At 40.6% G+C, this 20,328-nt stretch overlaps 2 protein-coding genes across 2 annotated transcripts; both read right to left on the reverse strand.

Moving 5' to 3' along the window:
- Positions 1-3,474: 3,474 nt before the first annotated feature.
- Positions 3,475-7,167, reverse strand: mcrip1 (MAPK regulated corepressor interacting protein 1). Its single transcript, XM_080905159.1, has 5 exons — positions 7,084-7,167; positions 6,339-6,434; positions 6,085-6,203; positions 4,300-4,404; positions 3,475-4,202 (listed from the first exon to the last, which is right to left on the reverse strand). Exons 2-5 carry the CDS (start codon positions 6,344-6,346, stop codon positions 4,138-4,140), a joined length of 297 nt encoding a protein of 98 aa, XP_080761285.1. The 5' UTR covers positions 6,347-6,434; positions 7,084-7,167; the 3' UTR covers positions 3,475-4,137.
- A 595-nt stretch (positions 7,168-7,762) lies between these two features.
- On the reverse strand, positions 7,763-10,472 carry ppp1r27a (protein phosphatase 1, regulatory subunit 27a). Its single transcript, XM_080905654.1, has 3 exons — positions 9,693-10,472; positions 9,248-9,398; positions 7,763-8,609 (listed from the first exon to the last, which is right to left on the reverse strand). The coding sequence occupies exons 1-3, from the start codon at positions 10,126-10,128 to the stop codon at positions 8,489-8,491; spliced, it is 708 nt and encodes a 235-aa protein (XP_080761780.1). The 5' UTR covers positions 10,129-10,472; the 3' UTR covers positions 7,763-8,488.
- Positions 10,473-20,328: the final 9,856 nt, after the last annotated feature.

The following is a 20,328-nucleotide window of genomic DNA, read 5'->3' on the forward strand; positions in this document are numbered from 1 at the left end:
GGAAGCAGTCTGAACAGTTTATGGCTGGGGTGACTGGAGTCCTTGATGATTCTCCCCGCTTTCCTCAGGCACTGCTTCCTGTAGATGTCTTGGAGGGAGGGAAGCTCACCTCCAATTATCCGTTCAGAGCACCGCACTACTCGCTGGAGAGCTTTGCAGTTGTAGGCGGTGCTGTTGCAATACCAGGTGGTGATGCATCCAGTGAGGATGCTCTCAATGGCACAGTGATAGAAGGTCCTGAGGATGCGGGGGCTCATGCCGAATCTTTTCAGTCTCCTGAGAAAGAAGAGGCGCTGCTGCGCCTTCTTCACTGTTTTGTTTGTGTGTACTGACCACGTAAGATCCTCAGCCAGGTGTACGCCAAGGAACCGGAAGCTGCTCACTCTCTCCACAGCAGCGCCGTTGATGGTGATGGGGGTGTGTACTTCTCTGCACCTCCGGAAGTCCACTATCAACTCCTTTGTCTTTGCGACGTTGAGGGTGAGATGGTTGTCTTGACACCAGTGGGTCAGGGCGCTGACCTCCTCCCTGTAAGCCGTCTCATCACCGTTGGTGATAAGACCCACCACTGTAGTGTCGTCCGCAAACTTCACAATGATGTTGGAGCTGTTAGTGGCTGTGCAGTCGTAGGTGTAGAGTGAGTACAGGAGAGGGCTCAGTACACACCCCTGTGGAGCACCAGTGTTCAGTGTGATGGGGGATGAGGTGATGCTGCCCAGTCTGACCACCTGGCGTCTGTCAGACAGGAAGCTAAGGATTCAGCTGCAGAGGGAGCTGCTCAGTCCTAGATCCTGCAGTTTCCTGTCCAGCTTCGAGGGAACGATGGTATTGAATGCTGAGCTGTAATCTACAAACAGCATTCTCACATACGTGTCTCTCTTCTCCAGGTGTGACAGGGCAGTGTGTAGTGTCAGGGCTATGGCATCATCAGTGGACCTGTTGTGGCGGTATGCAAACTGTAGAGGGTCCAGTGAGTCGGGTAGTGCAGAGCAGATGAAGTCCCTGACCAGCTTCTCGAAGCATTTGCTTACGATGGGGGTCAGGGCTACAGGTCGCCAGTCGTTCAATGAGGAGATGGTGGAGGATTTGGGTACAGGGACGATGGTGGCCATTTTGAAGCAGGCTGGGACTACAGACAGAGAGAGGGAAAGGTTGAAGATGTGCGTGAACACTCCAGCCAGCTGAGCCGCGCATGACCTGAGGACGCGGCCGGGAATCCCGTCCGGACCAGTAGCTTTGCGTGCGTTCACCTTCCTGAAGCACTTCCGCACATCCTCCTCAGACACAGTGTGCGTCATTAATGATGTATGGTGTACAATCATTCCACTGTGGAAAAAGAACAGTTCAAAGAAATAATTCATCAAAGTCCAACTGTGTGGATAACAATCTTTAATACAGCGCTTTGAATAAAAGCATAATTTTCCAAGATTGCTTTTTTAGAGCTTAGTAAACAGCTTTTTTACCCTCTGGATCAATTTCAGATTTTTTCCGCATTTAGAAATAGAAAATGCATTGAGTCATATGGTATCCAATTTTTAGGCACTGATGGTGTGATAACAGCTGCAGCTACACAGAGCTGTGCAGGTTGAGATTACCACACTCACAACTAGGTTTGGATATTTTAACAATGCCTGCATTCATCCAGTCCAATTCAATAAATTATTAAAGACATTTTTACCCTTGGCTTAGTTATCCCTTGCTGGCACAATCTGTCAGTTCAGACACAGTTATCTATCACCTATATATCCATCGATATTTTTAACCACACATCCAGTTCACGGTCAGGCAGAGCTGAAAGTGGGCAAGGGGTGGGGTACACCATGCACAGGGTAACACAGAAACACAAATAACCATTTACACCCTTTTGACTACAGCCAGTTTAGAATCACCATTTGATCCAACCTGTATGTTTGGAGATTTAAAGCAGTTAGCTAAGTTAAATTAATCAACAAGATCGAATTATCTACTGCACTAAATTAAACAAACAGCTGCAAATAATTAAGCTGCAAAATGGATCAGTATATAATGAGATGTTAAAAAAGCTCCTGTAGGTGTTATATAAATGATAATGGACTGGTTCTTATATAGTGCTTTTCTACCCTAGTTGAGCACTCAAAGCACTTTGTACAACATCCCTCATTCACCCATTCATTTCTATGCTTTATCTAACTCCTAAGGGCTTTCTATCAAACACTGACACACATTTACACTTCAATGGATGTATCAGAAAACAACTCTGGGTTCAGACTGGAGCACCCAGGAATCAAGCCAACAATCTTCTGATCCACATCCTGAGCTACAGCCACCCCAGTACTATTATATATACACTATATTGCTCGTCTGTCTTAACACACATGTGAACTTGAGTGACATCCCAATTTTAATTCAGAGGGTTTAATATGATGTCTGCCCACCCGTTGCAGCTAGAACAGCTCCAACTCTTCTGGGAAGACTTTCCACAAGGTTTAGGAGTGTTTATGGGAATTTTGGACCATTCTTCCCAAAGCACATTTGTCAGGTTGGATGAGAAGTCCTGTCTTGCAGTCTAATCTAATTCATGCCAAAGATGTTCTGTTGGGTTGAGGTCAGGACTCTGTGCAGGATAGTCAAGCTCTCACTCATCCATGCCTTTATGGATTTTTCTTTGTGGTCAAGTTGAAACGGGAAGGGGCCATCTCCGAATTGTTGCCCAAAATGTCTTGGTATGCTGAAGCAACAGTTCTTTCACTGGAACTAAGGGGCCGAGCCCAGCTACTGAAAATCAGCTCCACACCTTAATCCCCCGTCTACCAAACTTCACATCTGGTACAATGCAGCAGATAAGTACTGTTGTCCTGGCAACTCCCAAACCCAGACTTGCCAATTGGATTACCAGATAGTAAAGCGTGGCTCATCACTCCAGAGAACACGTCTCGACTGCTCTAGAGTCCAGTGGTGGCGAGCTTTGCACCACTGAATCTGACGCTTTGCATTGCACTTGGTGATGTAAGGATTCAGCGATCTGGAAGGTTGAGTGAATACTTTTGTCATTAAAGTGTATAAGACTGCCTTAAAAAGGAGGTTTTGAGAAATATCAGACCTCTAAAATGGTCATATATGTATGATTTCATAGTAAGATCACCCAACAAGGTCAAGCCTGGTTGTCTTTACCTTTGGAGTATCATCTGCTCCACCCTACACGTTGACTGTGCGTAAAGTGCCTTGCAAAGGGATACATCTAAATTGCTGACTTTTTAAATATTGGATCTGAAAAATAATAAAATACTATAATAATTAAAAAGAAAAACAATTAAAATAATACCAATACTGGTGAAAACAAAGGCTATCTGAACATTTTTGAGCAACAACTCTGGAAACTAGCTGAAAATAAACTGGATCAAAAACTAAATTACAACTCATGACCAATACATAACTAGAATTCTAATGTGATAAAAATACAGTGATGTATTTATGTAGAGTAAGTAAAACTACAAGTACTGTAAAAGTCTTTTTATTCAACATTTTGTTTCAAGGCTTTGGGAAAGAAGAGGGGAATGGGGGGGATTTATCAATACTTGGGGAGGCCCTCTACTTAATAAAGTCCGACCAAGGGCAAGAAAATGTATAATAAAAATGTTGGCTTTGTTTACACTCTGTTTTGGCTTTCAAAACTCGCCCATAAAGTGTGTGTGTGAATGTTCAATTACTTCTACACTTGCTTAATTAATGATAAACAAAATAAAACTACAAATAAGAAGTCAGCCCTTTCATATTTTCCTCCCATGTCATATTAGTAGTAGTTGTAGCGTCGCGTTTAAGACTGAAGTCTTTTGCGTCCTGTGGAGACAAAGAAAAGCTGAGGTACAAAGTCGGCAAATTTTGGATGAATCTTTGCATCGGTCTCGTCCACATATCGAATGCGACTGGAAAAAAAAACAGGAACTGAGAGAAATCCAACTTTTTCTTTTTAGTCAGTCTTGAGGGCGAAGGAAGAGAAGCTTTTCTATGGTCCAGAGTTTAGAAATTAGATTTGCATTCTGTGTTAGACTGACCAACAACGATAACTTTCTGGCTGACAAGAGGGCTGACGGAGGAAAAGTTCTCAAGGATAATGTATGGGAGAAAAAAAAAAAAGCAATGGGATCATTAAGAGAAAGACTAGGACTTCTTGGAGTCTTGTGTGTTGCGTTTTTTGAGGTCACTCAGGTCCACTGGCGTGAAAGCTGCAAGAACGAAAAGGAAACGAGTAGTTAACCGGCACGTCCTTTACCGATTTCATCTTTTAGTGTGACAGAAAAATAAATATTTGCTGGAACTTACAATGTAAGTTAGGATTTGGGTTCTTCTCGACATACTCCTGTGGTCCACGGTCATTCCGGTCACTATTTTGCGTTGATCTTATGTCTCTGAGCACGCACTGCCAGGCTGCGAAATAAGCAAAGACGAATACGTTTTACTTAACGATGCATCTGAGCTGTGTGCTGGCATTTTCTAACTTGCAAAGCATTATTTCCAGACCTTTTAAAGTGCTTCAGTGTCGGAGCGTGGAAAATGAATTTTTGCCATCTTAAACCATCATCACTAAAGTCCTTTTAACAATGTTTTGGAAGTAATCACTGAATTTCAACTGTGGTCTGTGTTCACTAACAAAGGATGAGGAGCTACATTCCTGTTGTCTTACCATTTTATTTTACTCCTGTACAGTTGGCGTGGAGCACCTATAATTTCATTGTACATGTACAATGATAATAAAGGGCTATTCTATTCTATTCTATTCTATTCTATTCTATTCTATTCAAGCCTTTTCTCAGACTTGAAGGGCATTAGAGACCCACAGAGTTTTCCTTGTTTGCTGTGACATAAAATATGCTGGCAGGTGCCTGCAGATGAATAGTAAACAAATCCTCCAAACACTGATTTTGTATTATTGCATAAATTGTGGCAATCTTGCGTTGTCATCTGGTGCAAACACAAATACCAAGGGCTCAACCATTCAGCCCCTGCACCATGATTGGCATGACTGTGACTGGACAGCTGGGTAAAAAGCACACTGCAAGAATTTCTTTAGTGTGTGCACAACCTTAAGAGTGTCCGTTTAATGGTACAATACAGCTTATAAGTGTCATGTAGGCATTTATTGTTATGTCCAAGGGCATGCATGCTAATCTTGGTCACAGATCTGTCAGAGATCTGGTGCACAGCAAACAGGTCACAATAGACGAAGAATTCCTTTCAAGCAGAATAAAAATTTCCACTGTTTGTGTTTCTCCTCTATGCTTTTTGATCTGTTTTCTTTGTGTGTTTTGTGTGTGTCTCTCTTTTTGGAGAAGTCTTCAGTGGTTCCTTATCCCGATCAGCATGCACAGTGTGTGTTTTGAGGACTACACTCAAGTGTGTCTTTGTAGCATATGCATTGGCTTAACTCTCATAGTCCTTCTCTTTGTGTAGCCACAGAAATAGTGGACAGGCTGCCAGCTGGATCCCGTTTTGTTTATTGCATGTGGATAGGCAGATCAAGACTTAAAAATGGCTGTCATTCCACATTACTGTGCTGATCTATAGGTGGCAGTGGCACACAAAGATACTGATGTTCTGCAAGACAGACGATGGGTTTGTAGGCCTCAAAGAGACCTGGCAACTTCTGATGAATAATACTAAACCATGGAATTTAAATGACCAGCTTTGACAACAATGAATACAGACTAACCAGTTACAAATACTGCTCGTAATAAGTGTCCTTTGCTTTGTAGAGACAAACATTTAACAAAAAATGATCAAAATGCTGTTTCATTTTTAATATAATCAGCTTTCATGATTTAGAGGCTGTTTAATTTAATGTCTTGTGTAACCAACTTGCTATTTGTTACCCTATTAAGTATATGATAAATAATAATCTACTGTTATAGTTGCACAGTTTATAGTTAACTGAAAAGTAACCATTTTAACTCAACCTGAATGTGTCTTAGGTTCTGAAAGAATCTTCCTTTTCAGAATTAAATTCATTTGACAGGCAATTCAGTTTTAGTTTTCAAGGAGCTGCATTTAAAATCCTGAATGTTTTCATGAAGAGAGTTTGGCACATCATTGTTAGACAGGCATACTTACTGTCGTGTATAAAGCGCACATTTTCTTCATGTGCCGGGGTGAAGAGCTCCCCACTGTTAGTAGGGGATCTGGGGCTTGAAGTTCTCTTGTAACTGTTCACCATCCTGGGAGCTGATGAGCTTCAAAAAACATGGAAACGTTCAAATTAGCACCACAGCACACAGTCAATTCATCTTTTACTCTAAACTAAAGCTACCGCAAAAGCACTAATTAAATGTGATCACGGGTGTTTAAGTGCTTGTCTTTGGTCAAACCTGGTCATTCTGTTTGGAGTCTGTACTTGCTCCTCGCTCCTCTGTGGTGAGTGGAATATAAGTATAAACAAACGTCCAGAAGTCCTCAGCTCAGTCCTGCCAGTAAATAACAGCGACTGGGTAATTAATTCCCACATGACCTCAGAAATACTTTTTTCAGCATTGGTTACTTTTAAGCTAACTGTGTAGATGGTAGTAATTCTGGTTAGTGGTGTTAGCTAGCTTAACGCTCTTAAAACATAGTCAGTCATCCGATGAGTTCCGGTGACATTAGAGATATAACGAGTAAATCATTGTTGCTGAGATTAACTAGTTGTAGTAAAGCTAATGTCAGGCAGGAGTTTGAAAATGAGAAATATTGACGTTAGCTAAACAAGGAGCCATTGTTTACGTTTTGAGTCCAGTAGCTTCAGCAGTGTTAGCATCGGCTTACAAACCGAAACCCAGCGTTTTAGCCTTCCACTGCCATTAAAAACCATTGTATCTAAACCAGTTTGTATTTTAGAGATACGCGTGCCCCAGCAGTTATGTCTGTGGGGGCAAATAACAACATATTTTTCGACACGAGAATTTAGCATGTAGTTAGCTGACTGCTGAGTTTCATTGTCTTGTCGTAACGTTAGCTCGTAACAGCTACAATTTCATTCATTTCACTAGCGCAGGATAGGTATTAGAAAAAACAAACATCAGCGCAATAGTGTATTTCCAGATGCACACTGAACGAGAGATAGGATATTCAACAAACCCGTGTATAAACACTCCTCCGGACGTGGCTGTATGGCGTTAGAGCTGGCTAAAACGTTGCCAATGCCAACCAAACATTTCCGGGAAAACAAACGGAAGTGATCCGTCCAAACCAGGTGACTCAGGCAAATAAAAAAACAGGAAAAGCAAGCAAACAACAAGCAAACAAACAAACAAACAAACAAAAACGATGTTGGTTTGTTGCAGGTAATTATTACTATTAATATTATTATAGGCTATTTTATTTATTTATTTTTAGCACTCATTATCCACAGCACAGAGCAGAGAGAGCGGAGAAATAAAACACAAGTGCTGGTCCAGGCCCCTGCAGCCTTTCAACAGATGGATTGCCCGGTCAACCAAGTGGTTGCTCTTCATTTAAGAAACCAAGTGTTCCTCTGAGTCACTGTAAAAGTGTAAACAAACAAACAAACAAACAAACAAACAAACAAACAAACAAACAAACAAACAAACAAACAAACAAATCCTCAAGCGTATTTTAACCCTTGCGTCACAAGGTTGTGAGTTAGTTAAATACCAGATAGTAGCTTTCTAGAAAATGCCAGTGATTGAAGTACTTTACTAGTGATGGCACGAATAACTCTATGAACTTTGTAGTTCTTGAAATGTAGTTTCATTTTCCTTAGAGAGACCACAACAGAAAGTCAGTCAAATTAATAAAAGGCTTCTTTATTTATGAAAATATACAAAAATAATAACTGAGCAAAAACATAATAAGATTTACACTGCTGGCATTTATATTCTTATACCTAAATAAATGAAAGTAATGCATTAGGGGAAACACTGCAGGGTTACAAAGCTTGTACAAGCTTGCAATTTGGTGATTTTTTTTCTTTTTGATTGATGATTGACTGATACTAAAGTATCAGTATCCATTTTTATGATCCTCTTACTGCCCAGCAGTAAAGAAACTCTTTCTATGAGACACAATTTTCAGAGTTCATCCAGCAATGTAAAAACTGCCTAACACTAACACATCAGATAAATAACCCAAACTGAAATAATCCTGAAAGTCAAACATTTCTCCAGACAGTTAGACTATACGTGACAAAAAACATGTTTTGCTTCCACGTTCCATGTTACGCCATAGTGCTGAAACTGGTAGTATGACAAATATACACATAAAAATAAAGTCAAATATAATGAAATTAAATAAAAATAACCACCAGGGGGAAAAAAAGCTTACTGGAGTATCACTTTGAGGCAATAATTTACAATAATACACCTGCAGGTGTTTGTACTACAGTTTTGAAACTAGCAAACACAATCTTGCTTTACGGGATCGGTCGTGAAGTGAGCTGTGGTGGATATGTTCTGCTCCGGCTCCTCATCTTCTTCTTTCTGTAATCTTTGTTTGCTTTCCTTTGGACCCGCCCGGTATCCAATCAGACGCAGCCAGTCTCAAACAGTTTGGCGAGGTCTTTGCACTCTGGGTCGATGAGGTCTGCGGGTTTCTCTCCATTTTCATTCTCTGCCTCTGTGCTGGCGCCCATTGATAGCAGATATCTGAGTAGAAAATGAAGTACATATTGATATTTAAACATATTACAAAAGTGCATGAATACATGCCATCATTAATCATTAGTGCATCTAATTTTTTAAATAGATTTTAGATTTGTAACATTTGAATATAGAGTCAAGTTTCAAAGTTGTAGTGGTGAATCTCTGTTAATTCCCTTCCCAGAAATGTTCTCCACTTCAGCTAATCTGATGCTTCTTTCATGCTGAATGGTGTGCACTGTGATGATGATGGTATGATGGTGATGTCACTTTTTCATGTGGGTGCTGCTTGTTTATGCCAGCATCAGCTGTCACATGCAAACTACATGGGTCATGTAAAAATAGGTTTTGTCTGCAGAGTTTATTTTTGTAGCACATTTGTATATACTACAGGTGCAATGGTTAACACATTTCCTTGGCAAGCGAAAGGTTGCTGGTTCGATTCCAGCTGGAGAGACAAGTCCCCTTTGTGCTTGCATCAGAAAGGGGATCTAAAGCTCTGTCGAATCAAACATGCTGAGCTATGGGCTGTGGCGTCCCCTAGTGGCAAGAGAGTAACCGCTTCTTTTTTTCCCTTCTAATAACCCTCCAGCTTCTCTATATTTACATCAGTGTACACTTTTGGTTAAAAAGTCACACGTTACCTGGCAATTTCTGGGTAGCCGTCACTGCAGGCCATGTGGAGCGGCGTCCAGCCGTCCTCGTCTCTCTGATGGACATCGGCGCCATATTTGACCAGCAGCTTCACCACCTCCAGGTTCCCCGTTAGCACAGCTTCATGCAGTGCTGCCATACCTGCACAGTGCAGTAATAATCAGTTCCCTTACAGCCAATGCGGTTAGCACAATGTTTAACATCAAAGCTCTCAGTCATTAGTGAAGCTAGTACTGCTTTTACCAACAACAATAATATATATATATATATATATATATATATATATATATATATATATATATATATATATATATATATATATATATATATATATATATATATATATATATATATATACATATGTTTTAAGAAACTTTGGATGTGAGTACCTGCAGATAAAAAACAGAAAATCAAAGCTGTGGAGATATTGCTCACCTGAGTGGAAAACTGTATCCACACGAACTTTCCTTGCTCTCATGAACCGACCAATCTGCTCCAGATCTCCCCGTCTAACAATATCCTGGAAGATGATGTCATTGGGGAAGTGCACTGTCCTCTTGGCAGGTGTGACAGGAATTACAGGTGCAGGCTTTTCCTGTGCTTGTGTGCCACATGTTGAGCTGTACCGTGACCCTTTGCTGTATGAAGGGACGTATGCTGACGCAGGCTTGTAAGTGGACGTGTGGTGTGACGGGGTGTAATATGTGGTGCTGTACTGTGTCGGTTTGTACTTTGATGCGGACGTGTATGAAGATGTGTACGGTGGCGGTGTGTAATATGAGGGGGTGTACTGGGTGGTAGTGTGGTAAGTTGGTGTGTACTGTGAGCTGCGTGCGTACGTAGACGCCGGCACACGGTAGCTGTACTTCATGCCTGCAATGGTTGCAGCTTGTCTCCCTCTAGTCTTTTAGATCAGGAGGAGGGAAGTGAGAAATCCAAGGGAATGCAACAATCCAGTAAAAAGACCAGTATCCTTTGCTCTATGTCCTATTTGTCCCCAAATGTCCTTTATCCTTTTACTTTATAGCCAGAGTAGCTCCTGCGAGCACTTGTCAAATCCTTTACTTCGTTCTGCTCTGTCCACATCCACTTCTTTTCGCTTGTGTGGTCATCCTTTTTCTCACCAGATGCTCATTTCTCTTGCCCAAATTACAATTTAGCCGTTGCACAGTATTATTTGCTGTTGCACAAGGCTGCGCTCTTTTGGGAGCAAGCAGGAGAGGATCCTTTTATATCCTCTGTAGTGCTATTTCAAGGTCCAATATCCAGTGACTTCAGCTTACAAATGAGTGGCCCTTGCGCGCCTCCTCCCACTGTGTGGTCACATGGCCACTGACACTGCACTCACCAAGGGATCATAAAAAATGTTGACAACCAAAATGTTCTCCTCACCCGAGACTTAAATGTTCCCTCGTAAACATCGAAACTATGGTAAACATGATTGGTAAATATTGCCCCGAGGAAGAAGACTGGACCTCAGTGGCACGTGTGATTTCCCAATCATGCAGTCGATCTGTCTGCTTAAATTATATCTTATGGTGCAGTGTAATTGTAGGTATACTAGAGTCATTAAAAATAGTGTTTTTACTTTGTGTGCCCTTGTTCTTTCTCATATTACCCATTGACCTAAAGGACACCTCGTGCTTGCCCTTTGCACCCAGACTAGATAAACCATCTTCTGAAGAGGTCGCATGTGGGCGTGTAGCCATGACCAGCTGAGGAGGCAAATGATATGTAACCTCTTCCCGCAAATGTCACTAAAAAGTCACAAGGTTAAAAGAAATGCAGCTATTTACAACAAAACATCTGCTAAAAAGTGTCAACCAGAAAAGCTCCCTCAACTGGAAGCACGTAAAAACCCATGAATTCAGACTGTAAGCAGGATGTTTAAATGTGGACCAGCAGGCTCACACCGTGGAGTCAAATGCATACTGTATGTGTAAAATGGTGGTGGAATGCTGTGGTAGTGGGCCCAGCTGTCCAGATTTCTAAGTGGGGCAGAGCTGGTTATAACTGGTTCACAAAACCTTTGGAAGTGAGACTTGGGCATTTCACAGATGCTGCCAGTGTAACAGAGGAACGAGCTGATGGATGCCATCCTCAGGATTTTGATTTTCCAAGGTCGGCCATTCAAGTTGCACACGCTTGAATGTTTGGGCTTCATATTTTTGCCATTTTTACACTGTGTATAATTCAGTTTTTCATTTTCACACACCATCAGAAATGCTTTAAAGTGGCTAAATATAGAAAACATGTTATTAGAACATCACACAATATTTAGGAACAGTCTTTAAAAAATCTTTCCATTGAGGTTGTACACAACTGGAGGAGGTAATAATCAGTTGTGTAATAATCATGTTATTCGTCACTTCTTTCTTCTTCCTACTGATATCTAAAGTGTGCGTGTGTGTGTGCGCACAAAAACAAAGAAACTTCAAACACCCGTTAGTATCTGAATGTGCCAGCTGCCAGGTTTCACCGTCTCTTATGGCACTAGGGGGGCGGGGGGTTCAAGGGTGTCCCTGAACAATAATGATGCCCCTTCCAGCTTCTCCTGCTCTTGCTATGCGGCAGTGTTCTCACCAGAAAAAACAGGCACCAAATGTCAGAGTGAGGTTTCACACTTTATGACTTCTTGCTATACATAGAGTCAGGCCGCCTTTCCATCGCCTACCTGCTCTTTAGAGTTCATGTTATGATCTGTCAAATTACCAACAAGTCAGAGCTGAAAACATTCAGGAGAATGGAAAGTGGTAAACACTTTCCACAAGACTGATGGGAAACAGACTATTCTTATCTTCTTGTCTTTTTAGTTCGGTGGCAAAATTTATATGAGGTTGCCCCCTCCCTAGTAGAACCTCTTAGTCCCTATAAATAATATGCAGTAAAATAAAATAAGTGACGTTCCCTTGGTTCAGGGAGGTTGTGCAGGAATTGTGACCTAAAATGATCTACTAAAAGAAATCAGACCTCTGCCAAGGCAGAAAGCTCATTCACTGGGAACAGTAATTAATTTTAAATATATATTTTTTGTTTTCTTTGTTCTTTTTGGGCATAATTTAAGAAGTTTGTAGTATATCAACATCTGATTGGACAAACATTGTGTAGGAGTAGGTAATGGAAAATAGGACACTGGACATAAATAAGTTGAGTTATTATATAATATTACACCAAAGCAGCTCATTGTCTGCTTTGCATTCTTTCTGAAAATGCTACCTTTAAAGATGTAACACATTTTGGATTTAAAAGAAAGGCAGATGTGAGGTCAGAGGTCAAACATGACATGATACTTGGATGCAAACTATGATGTTATATTTAGAATCTCCATATACCAGTATTCTTGCCTAAAAGCTGCCAATAGAAAGGCAGCAGAATTTTAAACATAGTTTTAAAGAAGACATATTCTATTCTATTCTATTCTATTCTATTATGAATACGACTTTTTATAAAAAGACAATCTATGAAAGTTTGTCTCTATCTGACCTTGAGGTCAGAAGTCAAATGTAACTTTCTATTCATTATGTTGACAATACAAACCACACTTGTAAAAATCATAGGTTCTAAGTTCTACTGCTTTTTCACAATTTTTGACCAATAAATCATTAAGTTGACCTTGAGGACCTCTGTTGATGTAAAACAAATTTCTAATACATTGCTGCCGTGACCCTGCTGTAACAGCCTTACAAAGTTGAATTAGAATTCTTTCAAAATTCTTCGAGCCATTGTGTATACAGAAAACCCATGACCTCCTTGGTGGAGGTAATGGTATTTGCATTGTTTTTCAACTCCCTCTGTGGTGTTGTACTGTAAATGTGGTCGGAAGCCCCTGAGCTCATCGATCCCAACACGTGGCTTTGTTTTTTTGTGATGTAATAGTCGCTTCCTATTATTAAAATAAAATTGAAAAGGGAAAGCACATTGTATGGCTTTACCTTCCAGTCTCAATGAATTAACTTTCATTTGTCATTGAATTTGTTGAATTACAAGCAGCAGCCTTCTGACATTTAAACAATGAAAAGACAATGTTCCAGATTTTACTTAATAAAAATTTGGCATTAAATAAAAAAAGAAAATGACCTAAATCACACTGCGCACACAACCACATCGAAAAGCTGAAGTTTCTAAAGTCGAAACCATGTTATTGTTTTTCTTCAAGAGTTGGCCAATACATGCCGCAAAGACCGCCAGCTACGCGCGCCTCCACACTCCTCCGCCTCACGTGATGCAGGTAAGTGGCAGGTTGGATGTGATGTCTAAAAATAAGAGCTGTGAAGCGTCCTGACTGTGTATAGCATGTTATGAATGCGGGCTGCCACCCTCATAAACAGTGCAGTTTAGAAAGGTCAGTGTAACACAAGTAAGTCACATTAAGTTTTATTTTGATAATTCTGACTGAATAATCATAGCTCAAGCCAAATTTAGTTGTCTGCTCCTCTTATTTGGCTGTAAAACCCTTTTCTCATAAATCAGCCTGCTGTGCAAGACATATGCAGTGCCATGGGTGACAACAGGGTCAGTTGGTATGTTACAGACCTGGATCGCTGGATGGTAAGCGCTGCAGGGATTAGTGTCTGTCTGGATCTCCACAGGCCCAATGAGAAATACTCACTCGGTCTGAGAAGTATCCGGTTACGGCACGCGCGGTGGGCTGAAAAAAAGGAGCTGTAATCTAAATCAGGATGCAGTAATCCTTTGTCATTTAGTGAAAAGAGTGCTGTGGAGGTGGATCTTGGGAAAGTCAAAGTGAGAAGCTCCAGCAAAATACACCAAATCCTGCTTGCTTGAACTGCGTGAGTTAGTGATATCTAGTGTCAACATAAGAAAAACAAACACATTATGGTTTCTAGATGTTTAGTATGACACAAATACAGAAAAGCACATCACAAATCCACAATAATAAAAGCCTACAAACAAACTGACGCTTTAAGACATCCAACATTGCTTTTTAGCCTTGTCCTTTGTTCACAGAGATTTCTCCAGATTCTCGGAGTCTTTTGATGATATTATGAACTTCAATTTAATCCAAAAGATTATTTAAGTTATTTCATTCACAGTTTAATTTAACTATATAGCACCAAAAAGTAGCAACTCTACTGCAGATGATGAAGCATTAAAAGTCCTTGAAATTATACATTGAGAAACATTATTTTTTAATTGTTCCATAATTTATGAACAGTTTTTGCAATTAGTGAACTTGTGCCCATCGTCTGAGATAATCAGCCTCTATAAGATACTTTCTTTCATACCCAGTAATATCATTTAAACATTTGACATGTTTTATGTCTTCTGTTGTGGGTTCATGATATTTGTATATCACTGCATTCTGGTTTCCTTTTTGTTTTCCATTTTGCAAGCATCCCAGCTGTTCTGAATTTAGGTTGTTTGCACAGCAGCTTATTGTTAATATCTTTGCTTTTGCTCAGAGAGGTCCACAAACTATAAGTTTGCACATTGGAAATACTGAGAACTGACCTTTAAAAATGAAAAACTGCAGACTACACTCTCTGCAACTTTGTCTGCTTCCCAAAAATGAAAATCACTGCTGTGATGCACTGGAGGCAATCCAGTGGCTATTGGAGTAACACAAGTGCAAGGGGGCATGAAAGGACTTCCTGGGATTGATTTAATTATAGCAGCAATGCTGACAATGGTCCAGAGGTGGATGAGAAGATGCTATTAGGTGGAAAGATGGGCCAAATCTATATTGGAGTAAAGTTTTAGATGTTTAGAGGCCAATTCCTGGGACTTTTTGATCATGCCTTGTGTACGTTCTCTGGGAGTGCATCACATGCCCGTTTACCCTCTTCTTTTCAGTCAAAAGCAAAGTCAGTCAGTGCCTCTGGGGTGACATACCCATAACTTCTATTCATTGTGATATTTTTGTCTGAAGCTTATTAGGTTGAAATGAAAAAAATAAAGACAAAAATAAAATCAAGCAAACAAAGTTCTTTCAAAGCATCTTAAAGTAAACCAACACAGAGGGACTAAATACCAATGTTTCTAAGTAAAGGTTTATTTTATTGAGCAGCACACATTAACATGAATGCTGACGAGATCAAAAAGAATTCATAAACATATTCACACAGAGTCTCGTGAGCAGATTACATGAGCCAAGCAAAACTAAATTGAGCCATTTGCTGTTGAAAATGAGACCAACTGCCATCTGGCCCTGCATACATGGCGCGACCGTCGTGGCTCCCATTCCTCTGGACTCTTAGTTGCTGAAGCCCTCCAGTCATGAGCTCATGGTTTCCATGAGAAATGGTCCATATTCATTACTACAGACTGATTTTTTAATAATAATATAATGTTGTTTTTAAGCTAATAGCATTGCAGGTTTCACAGCAATAACATATATAATAAAAAGTAGATGTGCACAATATAAAATCTTTTTTAATTTTATCAGAGGACACACCTAACCCGAAATTCAGTGTGCTATTCCACATACTGCTCTTTTCATTACAGTAACTGAATCAATGAATTGTGTCTTTTTGTATTTAATCGATAAAAACAGCACAGATCAGCTGAAGCTGTGTTATCAGGGCCATTTTATCAGAGCTCTGTGCAGTTCATCTGTGCATTATGCAGTTTAACATACTTTTAACACATTCATTAATACCACGAATATAATTTAGACCTAAACATAACAGGTGCTATCAGTGTGTGTGATTGAGCACTACACTCTGTGTACACTAACTGTATTAACACCCTGCTAGCACTGTGTTGGACCTCCTTTTGATCAAGGTGCTGGAAACATTCCTCAGAGATTCTGGTCCATATTTACATGATAGCAGGACACGGTGGCTGCTGATTTGTCAGCTGGGCATCTCTCGTCCCGCCACATCTTACTGGTGCTCAAAAATGCAGCAACAATACTCACGTAGGCTGTGGTGATCAAATTATGCCCAAGTGTGCCAAAAAAATACACTTGGGCATAAGTGGACATAGTCAGAGTCAAAGGTATTCGCATACCTTGGAATATGGTGTTCTGATTATTTGAGTTGCTATTGGCTGAACAGCAGTTCTCACTTCCACTTTGTTGGTGCCATATGATTGGTTGATTAGATCTTTGTGTTTAATGTCCAGCTGAAAAGGTGTACCTAACAAAGTGGCATCAGTTGCACATAGCATAGTACATGCATGCAAAAGCTTATCCGTTGTTCAAATGTTAGCAAAGCTAAGAGAAGTTTCCTACTGACTGTGCATGTGCCCACAAAAACACTTATGTTTCCCTTGTAGCCCAAAATTTAAAGGCTTCTAATGGAGCTGTGAAAACAGTCTCAGGAGAGAATCCACGGTCTGCTTAGAAAAGCAGTCAGCATGTCATCCGAATCAAGGATAACGCATCTGATTATGAAGCTGCTACGTCAGTGAGGGATGCTGTTGCTGACATTGTGTGAAGAATGCTTCCCCGCAAAATGGCACTGCAGCTGTCCAGGGCACAGAGAGAGTCTGAGGGATCAGACCGAGAACAGATGGAAGCGGGAGCAGTTTGTGAGAGGATAGGGTTACCTTAGCTGAAGCCTGCATTCATGGAAAAGGAGGTCAGAGGTTAAAAAATCTCCATACATGTGTGTAATTCTTTGATGCACGATTGCATAATGAGTCTGCGTGTTTAAAAGTGGAAACGGTCAGCTAAGAAGACGTCAGTCCGGTGAACCTCTGCTTTTTCTGACCAGGTTGCTCAAGGTTATGAAGAATTAATTTCCTGGATTTGGGAGAGCTTAAATTATTAAGGATGGAGGGCATCAAACAGGTGGACTCACTGAATGTAACCTTTACTCGCCATACGAAGGACAATGGAGAATCAGTCTTCCACACATGCCTTTAGCTTGCAGCCTTTGAGCTTTGATTATTTCCAATCAGGAAACTGCAAATGCACATTATATAAAGACATTATTTTGCCATTCTCTCATCTCATATAAAGCTCTTCTCCAGAAGCACTAAGTGTGTTTAAATTAGCTGTGGTTTTACTAAAAGTAACCTCGAGGTCATTTAAGAGGAAGCTTAAAAAGGACAGAGGTGTTTAGTTTTTGCAATTGCATAACCATCCTTGCTTTATAACGCTGTTTAAGAGTGCATTACTGCCACTATGTAAAAATGATCTCTTTCTATATATCTGCATATATCAGTGAAGGTCTTTAAAATCACAACAAATGCATCACTTCACCCAAAAATGCTCGACTACTGAGCATGCAGAACAAAAAAAAGGCAAAGAGTAAATAATAATTTTTGTAAAAGCACAATGAATGAGGCACTTCTTAACAACATCTGATGCTTTAACTGTTATAGCTGTCGCTACTCTGACTCCGTTATTGTGACAATAAATAAACAGATTCACAATAGAAATTTTATATCAGTGTCTATAGACTTTTTGAAAGAATGCTGATTATTTTTTTAACTTTGTTTATTACAGGGGTGTCAAACTTAAGGCATGGGGGCCAGAATAAGCCTGGCAAAGACTCCAGTCCAGCTTTGGGAAATGTGAAGGAGTGCACAGATTTTTAACTTTTAAGTGGATTGTCATGAATTGCAGTTTTTCCAACCAATATCGACTCCATCCCCATTCATACTACACCAAAGTAGTTAAGTAATGATCAAACTTATGATCAAAGGTAAATCCAACATACATTAGAGAAGTGGACATAGAGTCAAACATATGCTCAACCACACACTTCCATACACTTCCATATACCTACTGAATGTGAACTATAGCTGAAAAAGTAAACCTATAAACGTATATGAAATTTACCCAACGTTTTTGGGAGTGATATTAACTACTGATTGCAAGGGTGACAAGAAATAAGATTGCTGGTAGGGATACTCCTTTTTTTAGTTACCTTTTAACTTTATCAGACAGTGACAATATGCCACATTTAGAATAATTACACCATGGCTGGGGATCCTTTGCAGGAAGAAGGAAGCGGCGGTCTACACGATGACCTCACTGCTTCATCTGAAGACCAGAAACAGCACTGGCTCCATAAGGCCAAGGAAAAGACAGGATATTCCCAGAATGCATTTCACAGGGGGCAATATGCTAATATTAGCACAGCAGCCAATGGCAGTTCAAGAGTTGTGCTCCAGATACACGAGGGGGCTGGATCAGGTTACGTGGCTGAGACACAAACAGCGTACGTGCAGCACAGAGAAAGTAGACAGAAGACTGTACTGGGCCTGCTAGACTAATCCATCACTCCAGACATATGTATGCATATAGCCAAGCCCCTTTCCTTATTCGCCACATAATGTCCACCCTAAGTCTGGATCATGTGACTGTTGTACTGTACTCCCTGGGGGTGGTGCGACATGCCTCCTTCTAATAGGAGTCCAAAAGGTCAGTCAGGTTACCGATTGGGCTCACAGGTCATAACTTTAGGAGCAGTAGTAAATCCTCAGGCTGCCCCTGATACAGTTTAGGATCTGAAGGCAGAGCAGGACCATCCTTGGGCAAAGTGTACAGTGACTGAAATGAGCGGCAGGAATTCACTCCAAGCATTTGCACACTGTCTTCTAGCACATGCTCAGGTTCAAGTGGGTAATGGTGACTTTGCTGTTTTGCCTTTTCACGTATCGAAAAACAAGTCAAGTTCTCTGTCTGCTGTTGATTAAATTCCAGCAGCTGTGAGGCTCAATACTGTAGTGGTTTACACGTTTGCTTAACTCAGTCATGTTGGATGGCCGCCCTTCCCTGAGTCTGTTTCTACTGAAGGTTTCTTCCTGTTAAAAGGGCGTTTTTCTTTCCCACTGCTACCAAGTGCTTGCTCAAAGACGGTTATTTGATTGTTGTGGTTTCTCTCTATTATTATAGGGTCTGCCTTAAGGTGACTTGAGCTCTAAATAAATACAAATGAATTGAGAGGAGGAGGAGACACGAATCCCTTTGGGGGTTGCTTCAGGAAGGGCACAAAAACTGCCAAATCAAACATGCCGAGCTACCTGCTGGGGTGACACCTTGTGAATAAGCTAGCAGCCAAAAGTAGCTCCAGTTTATTTCTAATGATACTGTATAACTTACACTTCTGATATTAATGTAACACAGTATCAGTTCCAGAGTGCGTGATCGCTGCGGCTCAGAATACACTGTTCCCCCATGTCAAGCTCAGCCTCCTGGTTAAGTAACTTGATTAATAAACCACAGGTTCACTGAGGCACTGCTCTATCCTCAGAGCAGAGGTGGGCTTTCATTTTGGCACCTCGGAGCTTGAAGACATTTCTATTTGCCTCAGAGGACCTTGCAGAATCACCCTGGTGTCACATATGCACACATGCATGAAGCAATAAGCAAATTTTGAAGTGATGGAGGAGGAGATTTTAGAGTTTTTTATTTTTTATTGATCACAGTTGTAGACATGCAAGTTTCAGATGGATGGTTATTAAAGATTGTTTGAGTTGGTGGCAAGCTTTTAGCGTTAGCTTAGTTTGTGTAACAGATTCCCGCATCTGCTGTGTGGTGTTCCTAAAAACCTCGCGTTGAACAGCAGAGCCTCATAATCCAGACTGTCGACAGGAGTTGCAGCAAACGAAGCGAACCCAACGTATGCCACCCGTGAAAATGAGGAGAGGGAACTTTTGTCATCCATGACAGAAGTCATAGATCTATAGCTGTCTCGGTTTTAAGATCCTAGTAAACATCCTATTTATAGCAGGCACTTTTACTGGTGAGTTTTTGTTTTGGATTTAATATTAAGTTCATGTTTAATTAATAATTCACAGATGTCTGTTATTGATCATTTCAGGATTATCTATAAACACATTTTATGTGGTGGAGTAACATCGTGGCTTCCACAAAACACAAGGATGATCTGATATCCTCGTGTTGGTGTTGTTCCCAGACCATCATGAAAATGTTGTTCCAGGTTCAACATTGCAAGTGACCAATCACATTGTTGTGACGTTATTCTTTTGCGCACCAAGCCATTCGTGCATTTATGAAATTCCAATGTTGCAAGGACAATATCAATTCTGCTTACTGTTTATTAAAGGGTTACGGTTAGGGTCAGGGTCCGTTGATCGGCGGACAGAGGCGGTTTCTCGCAGCTTAAGTACAGTTTTTTGTTTTACGCTGGTT

This window comes from Rhamphochromis sp. 'chilingali' (genome assembly GCF_963969265.1).
Source record: "Rhamphochromis sp. 'chilingali' genome assembly, chromosome: 15".
Classification (NCBI taxonomy): domain Eukaryota; kingdom Metazoa; phylum Chordata; class Actinopteri; order Cichliformes; family Cichlidae; genus Rhamphochromis; species Rhamphochromis sp. 'chilingali'.